At 49.2% G+C, this 8857-nt stretch overlaps 2 protein-coding genes across 2 annotated transcripts; one reads left to right on the top strand and one right to left on the bottom strand.

The window, feature by feature from the left end:
- Nucleotides 1-899: 899 nt before the first annotated feature.
- On the bottom strand, nucleotides 900-1392 carry LOC129715422 (late histone H2B.L4-like). The gene has a single exon (XM_055665313.1). The coding sequence runs from the start codon at nucleotides 1338-1340 to the stop codon at nucleotides 957-959; it is 384 nt and encodes a 127-aa protein (XP_055521288.1). The 5' UTR covers nucleotides 1341-1392; the 3' UTR covers nucleotides 900-956.
- Nucleotides 1393-7572: 6180 nt separating this feature from the next.
- On the top strand, nucleotides 7573-8409 carry LOC129715433 (histone H4). Its single transcript, XM_055665325.1, has one exon. The coding sequence runs from the start codon at nucleotides 7630-7632 to the stop codon at nucleotides 7939-7941; it is 312 nt and encodes a 103-aa protein (XP_055521300.1). The 5' UTR covers nucleotides 7573-7629; the 3' UTR covers nucleotides 7942-8409.
- Nucleotides 8410-8857: the final 448 nt, after the last annotated feature.

Below are 8857 nucleotides of genomic sequence, written 5' to 3'. Positions count from 1 at the left end.
CAGGTTCGTTTTTATCATTTAAAAATAAATTGGATAGTTATATGGACGAGAAAGGAATGGAGGGTTATGGTCTGAGCGCAGGTATATGGGACTAGGGGAGAATACGTGTTCGGCACGGACTAGAAGGGTCGAGATGGCCTGTTTCCGTGCTGTAAATTGTTATATGGTTATAATGCCAACCGTTCTATATATCTAGCACAGTAGAGTCTCTGTATGTCCGTTTTAGTCTAAACCCTGCAGAGGGACTACTGTTTATCTGCGCACGAAGAGCTCCGTCTAAACAGGACCCCTTACCATTTTGCTCTGTCTTTTCTCACCAGTTATTTCACCAGAAATAGAGAAACCTCCTCCTTGTACTTCCCGGATGAATGTCTGGTGAGAGGAACAGCCCAATCAGAGTGTAGGCGTACACTAGTGAACGGGCGGCAACAAGAGTAGCGCGGAAACCAACCGTCGGACCCCAAGAGTTTGGAAAAGTTCAAAAACGTTTTTCCCAATAATCTCCAAAAACAAATACATTTTAAACTCAGATCTTGCGTACCCCATTTCGCCAGTCACTTGTTCCCGATCCATTTACAATAGACAAGAGGGATTCTGGGAATTTAATCTTATATCTCGGGTTATCGAACGGAGCAAATGCGTGTCACGGATGGGGTTCTGTGTAAATAACACAGCGTTAAGTTATGGTCGAGTGAGTTCATAAAGTGCGGTCGGATGCGAGATTACGGCGTCAAGTGGTTCTGTGACTGGACCTGTTGTGATCTCAGTAAAGCGGTATTCAGGGAACAATCCGGCCGCAGTTTGATAAACATAAACACAATTTAACATATTGTACCTGTGTTTCCAAAAGTCCCCATACAATTCGATGGTGAAATAATGCTACAACTCTTTCAGTGAGATTGTGGGTGGCTCTTAAAAGAGCCTTTGGGTTTCGGTTTAATCAGGATTTAGAATGTTTACTTCGAACTGGTATACTTGGTCACCGCCTTTGTCCCTTCCGACACGGCGTGCTTGGCCAGCTCCCCGGGCAGCAGCAGGCGCACGGCGGTCTGGATCTCCCGGGAGCTGATGGTCGACCGCTTGTTGTAATGAGCCAAGCGGGAAGCCTCACCCGCGATGCGCTCGAAAATATCGTTGACGAACGAGTTCATGATGCTCATGGCCTTGGAGGAGATGCCGGTGTCGGGGTGAACCTGCTTCATCACTTTGTAGATGTAGATGCCGTAACTCTCCTTCCTCGACCTCCTGCGCTTCTTACCCGCCTTGCCTGCAGGTTTGGACACGGCTTTCTTGGCGCCCTTCTTGGCCACTGCCACTTTCACTTTCGGTGCGTCAGGCATTTCGTCTGTCGGCTTTGGAAACACAAATGTAGGGAAGTCAACCCGAGCGCGGATTAAATAGGCTGCACCACCGCCCTATGCTAATGAGGGATTGGGGAAAGCGAACGTTGTCATTGGTTGGTGTCAATCAACACTTTGATTGGACCTTAAAGTGACCAATGCCAGTGCTTCGCTTCCACCAATCACAGAGCGCGCCCACTGCCCCGTGTCCGGTAACACTTGACCGGACGGGGAGGCGGAGTTCGGTGGAGCCGCTGCTGTTAATCATTTTTTTTTTAATTTCAAATTAGACTTTATTCAGGTTACAGATATATAAGATATTCTCTACTTTTGACTTAAAAAGTGTTTACTAACAAATTCCTTTGAAGGAATCAGAGAAGAAATACACTGCGTTTGAAGCAAATGAGAAATTATATCATTACTGCAGTTTCTTTTGGTGTAACTAATGGTGTGGTTGTTTTTCAGAGATGCACAAACTTGTTGAACAGGAAAACCTTAAAGATACTTTCCCTTATCTTGAGATAACTATTGCAGGAAAAGACCAAGGTGAACATGATGAAAATGTACAACGGTTTTTAGATGTCTGACATTCTAAATATCTAACATTATATCAAGGAGGACGACCAGTAACTTTCATGTCTCGTACTCTCCAAATTGCACTACCCACCCATCGAAAAGGAAGCTACAGCAATTATTGAAGCAGTGATGAAATGGAGTCATTTCCTTGCTCGCCAGCACTTCACTTTGATAACAGATCAGCGTTCAGTAGCTTTAATGCTGGATAATTGGAAACAAACAAAGATTCCTGTGAAGTAACCAATGACAGTGCTTCGCTTCCATCAATTGAGGCCCTTCCCCTGCGGAGTGTCCTGTCCTGCCTTGCGGGTGAATTGTGACGTCAGTCGGTATTTTTTCCTTCAAAATGAGAACTTGAAAAACTTGAAAAAACTTCGAAACTGTTTTTAAAAGATTAGTAACTTGGGAAATATAGGTTGTAATGTGATGGGAAGAGATTCATCGTATCCGTGGGAAAAATGCGAGTAGCATGTGTGAAACTGGGAAGGCTGTGGCCTAGTGTTTGGAAGAAGATAGGAATTAAGGAGATTGACAGAAAGCTGACACAACCCTGGCCCACACAGACACAAGGACAAAGACTTCAGGGCTGCCAACTCTCACGCTTTGAGCGTGAGAATCACGCATTTGAATAAACTCTCACGCCCTCATGCTGATCAGAAATTTCCCACGCTCTGTGGTGAGAAATTCTGTGATCAATGAAAATTTCAAAACTCAGATAAGCTGCATGGATATTGGAGAGCCGGGGCTGAGGGACCAATGAAAATAGCGAGCGGATACAGATGCTGGGAGTCGGAGCTGGTGAGTGTTTGCGGGGCTGACGAGTCGCTCGCTGCAGCTCCGGCCATGGAGCAGTGCATTCCCAGTCCGTCAGAGGCGTCGGAAGTGTTACGCTGCTGCTGAGAGAGTCTCTGTGCCGAAGGGACAGACTCTCAAAGGGAGGTGGAGAGTGAGAGTGGGGGGAAGAGAGAATGGGAGAGAGAGGGGTTGTAAAAGAGTGAGGGGAAGAGGGAGAGAAGGGGAAAGAGAAACTGGGAAAGAGAGAGATGGGGGGCAAAGAGAAAGAGGAGATAGAGACAGAGTAGAGGGCGAGGGGGAGAGGGCGCAGAGAGGGAGGGGGGCAGCGTGGGATGGGGCAGAGAGGGAGGGGGCCCCATAGGGAGGGGGGACAGAGAGGTAGAGGGGCAGAGAGGGAGTGGGAGCAGAGAGGGGGGGTCAGAGAGCGGGAGGGGACAGAGAGGGAGGGGGACAGAGAGGGAGAGGGGGTCAGAGAGGGAGGGGGCAGAGAGGGGGAAGAGAGATGTGGGGGACAGATAGGGAGGGGAAAGATAGGGCGGAGGAAGTGAGGGAGGAGAGAGCATAGAGGGAGGGGGCAGAGAGGGAGAGGGCAGAGAGAGAGGGGGACAGTGTGAGAGAGGGGGGCCAGTGAGGGAAAGGTGGGGCAGAGAGGAAGGGGCAGAGTGGGAGGAGGGGGGCAGAGAGGGAGGAGGGGGGCAGAGAGGGGAGGGGGGGCAGAGAGGGGGGGGGGGGGGCAGAGAGGGAGGGGGCAGGGATGATGGGGACGCAGAGAGGGAGGGGCAGAGAGTGAGGGGGGCAGATAAGGAGGGGGCAGGTCAGAGAGGGAGGGGCAGGGCAGAGAGGGAGGAAAGAGGGGATGGGGCAGAGAGTGGGGGGGGGGGCAGAAAGGGAGGGGCGCTGAAAGGTAAAGCGGGATTGGAGGGCAGAGATGTGTGGAGGGCAGAGAGGGAGCGAGGGCAAAGAGGAAGGGGGTGTAAGCGGAGCAGGAGGAAAAGGTGGAAGGGGAGGGAGAGGGAGTGCGAGGGGGAGGGGGTATAGCGAGAGGGGGTAGAGAGGGATTGTGATGGGGTAGAGATTGAGGGTTTGGGGAGCACACGGCATCACAGCGGAGTGTTGGTTCCCAAATGCAATACTGCACCACTCACCCATAGGTCCCAATATCCACCCAAGAGGGGGAGGGGGGAGATACGGTGTGGGGGGGGGGGGGGTATACGGTGGGGGGGGGGAGGCAGAGAGGGAGGGGGGGGGCAGAGAAGGAGGGCGGTTACGGTCCCAGCCCGTCCCCACGTACCTCGGTGTGACGCTCGACAGAACGTTGTCATTCAAACAACACCTGGAAGGTGCCAAGGCAAAGACAAGCGCCCGTGCCGCACTGAAACGCCGCCTAGCCAACACCACATGGGGAGCCAAAACGAAGACACTGCGCATGTCCACAGTGGCCCTGGTGTTGTCAGCCGCTGAGTATTGCACCCCTGTCTGGTGCTGTAGCCCTCAAGCCATGAAGCTGGATGCTGCCATCAACAGCGCCCTGCGGACTGTCTCCGGATGCCTACGAGCCATCCCAGAAAACCAACTGACCGTCCTCGCTGGCATCGCCCCAGCCAACATCATACGAGAAGCAGCCACGCTGGCCCTCTCTCGAAAGGCACAGACCAGTGAATTCCACCTCCTCCATCAGATCATCACAGGGACACCACAACGAGTGCGCCTCAAGTCAAGGCAACCCTTTGCCACACAAGACCAAGAGCTGCTCTGCACAACACCGGCTGATGCTTCTAAGGCTGCCAGGGCCAAGATGAGATGGAGAGACCAGTGGAAGTCAGCGGAACCATCTAGGCTACACCAGTACATCAATGTCCCCAAGGACGTCCCTGGACAGGGCCTGCCTCAAAAGCAATGGACAACCCTCAACTGCTTGAGGACAGGCATCGGATGCTATGGAGCAGTGATGAAGAGGTGGGGCCTCGTGGACAGCGCCTCCTGCAAGTGTGGGGACCCAACACAGCCAGTGGAGATGCAGGTCGAAAAGACATACGATAGAAGAAGATGAGGGGAGTGGTGGAAGGTGTATATATGGATTTCAACGAGGCATTCGACAAGGTTCAGCATGGTAGGCTGCTCTGGATGGTTGGTGTGCATGGGATCCTCTTGAGAGATAGCTGAATGTAAAGAAATTTGACTTCATGGGAGGAAGAAGAGGGTGATGATGAAGGGATGCTTTCAGGACTGCACACCTGTGACCACTGGTGTGCCTCTGGTTCGGTGTCGGGCCCATTGCTGTTTGTCATTTATATCAATGATTTGGATGAAAAGGTGTATGGCATGACTTGCAAGTTTACAATGACGCAAATGTGGGTGGTATTGGAGGTAGTGAAGTTGGTTGTCAAAATCTGCAACAGGATCTTGATTAGTTGAGTAGGTGGGCTGAGGAATGTTTGATGGAATTTAATACAGCGAAATGCAAGGTGTTTGGGAAGTCTAACATGGGCAGGATCTACACAATGAATGGGAAGACTGTTGTAGAACAATGGAATCTAGAAGTGCTGGTAAAATAATGCCTTGGATATGGCGTCACAGGTAGACAGGATGGTCAAAAATACTTTTGGCATGTTGGTCTTCATCAGTCAGAGTATTGAGTTTTGAAGTTGGGAGGTCATGTTGCAGTTATACAAGATTTTGGCGAGGCACATTTAGAGTATTATGTTCATTTTTGGGTACCATGTTATAGGAAAGATGTCAAGCTGGAAAAGGTGGAGAGGAGATTTATGAGGATGTTACCAGGACGCGAGAGTCTGAGTTATAGGGAGATATATTAATGATTTGGACGAGGGAATTAAATGCAACATCTCCAAGTGTGCGGATGACACGAAGCTGGGCGGCAGGGTTAGCTGTGAGGAGGATGCTAGGAGGATGTGAGAAGGCTGCGATATTTAAGAGGGAGTGCTATATTTAAGAGGGAGTTATATGTGGCCCTTGTGGCTAAAGGCATCAGGGGTATGGAGGGGGTATGGAGAGGATGCAGGTACAGGGTACTGAGTTGGATGATCTGCCATGATCATATTGAATGGCGGTGCAGGCTCGAAGGGCCGAATGGCCTCCTCCTGCACCTATTTTCTACGTTTCAAGGTGACGGATAGGTTGGGTGAGTGGGCAAATGCATGGCAGATGCAGTATAATGTAGATAAATGTGAGGTTATCGACTTTGGTGGCAAGAACAGGAATGTAGACTATTATCTGAATGATGGCCGATTAGAAAATGGGGAGATGCTACGAGAGCTGGGGGTCATGGCACACCGGTCATTGAAAGTAGGCATGCAGGTGCAGCAGACAGTGAAGAAAGCGAATGGTATATTAGCATTCATAGCAAAAGCATTTGAGTATAGGAGCAGGGAGGTTCTACTGCAGTTGTACAAGGCCTTGGTAAGGCCACACCTGGAGTATTGTGTACAGTTTTAGTCTCCTAATCTGAGGAAAGACATTCTTGCCATAGAGGGAGTACAGAGAAGGTTCAGCTGACTGATTCCTGGGATGGCAGGACTTCCATATGAAGAAAAACTGGATAGATTTGGCTTGTACTCGCTAGAATTTAAAAGATTGAGGGGGGATCTTATATAAACTTACAAAATTCTTAAGGAGTTGGACAGGCTAGATGCAGAAAGATTATTCACGATGTTGGGGAAGTCACAAGGGGTCACAGTTTAAGGATAAGGGGTAAGTCTTTTAGGACCAAGATGAGGAAAACATTTTTTACACAGAGAGTGGTGAATCTGTGGAATTCTCTGCCACATAATAATAATAATAATAATAATAATAATAATAATAATAATTTTATTTATAGAGCACTTTAAAAACAAACATAGCTGCAACAAAGTGCTGTACATCACTAATCATTGACAAAAAAGTTAACACACACCAAAAATAACAATCAAAAGAAATAGTAGGAAAAGACTTGTAAAATAAAGAAACATCAAAAACACCACAAACAGAAGCAAAGCCTCAGGCATGGTCAAAAGCCAGGGAGTACAAATGCGTTTTAACACTGGATTTGAAGATGGACAGTGAGGGGGCCTGTCTGATGTGCAACGGCAGGGTGTTCCAGAGTGCCGGAGCAGCAACAGAGAAGGCTCTATCCCCTCTGAGCCTCCGACTAGACCTCGGTACCTCCAGGAGCAGCTGACCTGAGGGACCGGGCAGGAGCGTATGGGTGGAGCAGCTCAGAGAGGTAAGGCAGGGCGAGCCCATTCAGAGATTTAAAAACAAATAACAGTATCTTAAAATGAACCCGAAAGTGCACCGGGAGCCAGTGTAGGGAGGCCAGAATTGGCGATATGTGCTCCCTCTTTCGAGTCCCTGTTAAAAGGATAAGGGGGAAATTATTTATTAGAAGGTAGTTGAGGCCAGTTCATTGGCTATATTTAAGGGGGAGTTAGATGTGGCCCTTGTGGCTAAAGGGATCAGGGGGGGTATGGAGAGAAGGCAGGCACAGGATACTGAGTTGGACGATCAGCCATGATTATATTAAATGGCGGTGCAGGCTCGAAGGGCCGAATGGCCTACTCCTGTTACTATTTTCTATGTTTCTATTAATGGGAAGGAGACGAAGTAACGTCACTGTATTTAGGCAGTAATGTTACTGATTGACCTTTAATGTGGAATCCGTGCCTGTGAAAGTTTGCGGGGCGCTGAGTCTCGGGTGTATTGTCAGCAAACCGTTGGAAATTGGCGGTTGCAGAAAACCGGGGGACGAGCTGGGGATCAGAGGCCGCTCTCTGCTCTGTCTGTCACTCTGACTCTGTCTCCTCCCCTTCTCGCCTGTCTCTCTCTCTCTGCGTATCTCGACCAGGTCCGGGCGCTGTGTATAAAAGGAAACAGTAGCATTCGACCTTTTATTGTGCAGCGACTTGAGTGAAGAAACATCATGTCTGGCAGAGGGAAAGGAGGTAAAGGACTGGGCAAAGGCGGAGCCAAACGGCATCGCAAAGTACTTCGCGATAATATCCAAGGCATCACCAAACCGGCTATCCGCCGCCTGGCTCGGCGTGGCGGTGTCAAGCGAATCTCGGGTCTGATCTACGAGGAGACCCGTGGGGTGCTGAAGGTTTTCTTGGAGAATGTGATCAGGGATGCGGTCACCTACACCGAGCACGCCAAGCGTAAGACGGTCACTGCCATGGATGTGGTGTACGCTCTGAAACGCCAGGGCCGCACTCTGTATGGCTTCGGCGGTTGAAGAATTATTCCCTTTATCCAATCGACAAAACAAAGGCTCTTTTAAGAGCCACCAACCATTTCACTGAGGGAGCATTGACCGCGAGCATGATCACATTATGTAATGAATGAACTTTTAGTTATTGCCCGACCGCTGCATGTATTTCTTTGATTCTTGTTTTCAGCGGTTGTGATGAAAGCTGAAGTTAGGCAGATATTCTAAAGGTTTAAACTGAGGAGGGGCATATAGTAGACTATTCTCCAGGCCAAAGATTATAGAGGCTATCCCCGTTCTCTCCTTTGCCACTTAACGCTTTGTAAATCCAGCAAGACAAAGGTCGACTCGAAACTTCCCCGGGAAGCAGTGGTTTATCTCCAGTCTCGGATAGAACTGAATAACATCAGTTTCCACATCTGGTCTGTAAATTCGCACCGCGTATTCAGATTTAGTGGTTTACGGAGGTGATTTAAATTAATTCGAAATAAAGTTGGTAGGTACAAAATAGTGCTGCATTCACAATTACAAGCGAGTATTTACCAAGTATTTACTTCGGTTCCCGCTTGCTGTTAAATTGGCGGGCAATTTGAAATTGAACCACACTATAGTGTGCCTGCCCTCACTGGTTGTCTGAGCTCCGCCCGCCGCTCACAAATCTCTGTATTTGGTCACAAATAATATTTTCCCCGCCGGCCTCAGACTTGAAACTGGCGGCCAGTTGCTGACTGAGCTGCTGCCAATCGCAGCGCGGGAACGACATGTTTGCATCTGTACTACAGCCAATCTCACGTTGTAGGCCGGCCCGTCACCAAGGCTTTAAAAGTCGGGAACACGTTTCCTGCCTCTAAACCCTTAATAATCTTATATGTTCCAATAAGATACCCTCTCATCCTTCTAAACTCCAGAGCCCGTTTTTACCTTCTCCCTAATATCAACACAC

Source organism: Leucoraja erinacea, unplaced genomic scaffold (assembly GCF_028641065.1).
Source record: "Leucoraja erinacea ecotype New England unplaced genomic scaffold, Leri_hhj_1 Leri_116S, whole genome shotgun sequence".
Lineage (NCBI taxonomy): Eukaryota > Metazoa > Chordata > Chondrichthyes > Rajiformes > Rajidae > Leucoraja > Leucoraja erinaceus.
This window is presented reverse-complemented; position numbering and strand designations above follow the sequence as displayed.

What these genes read in the sequence shown, in the direction of transcription:
- LOC129715433 (XM_055665325.1), top strand. Translation starts at nt 7,630, where the DNA reads ATGTCTGGCAGAGGGAAAGGAGGTAAAGGACTGGGCAAAGGCGGAGCC.
- LOC129715422 (XM_055665313.1), bottom strand. Translation starts at nt 1,340, where the DNA reads ATGCCTGACGCACCGAAAGTGAAAGTGGCAGTGGCCAAGAAGGGCGCC.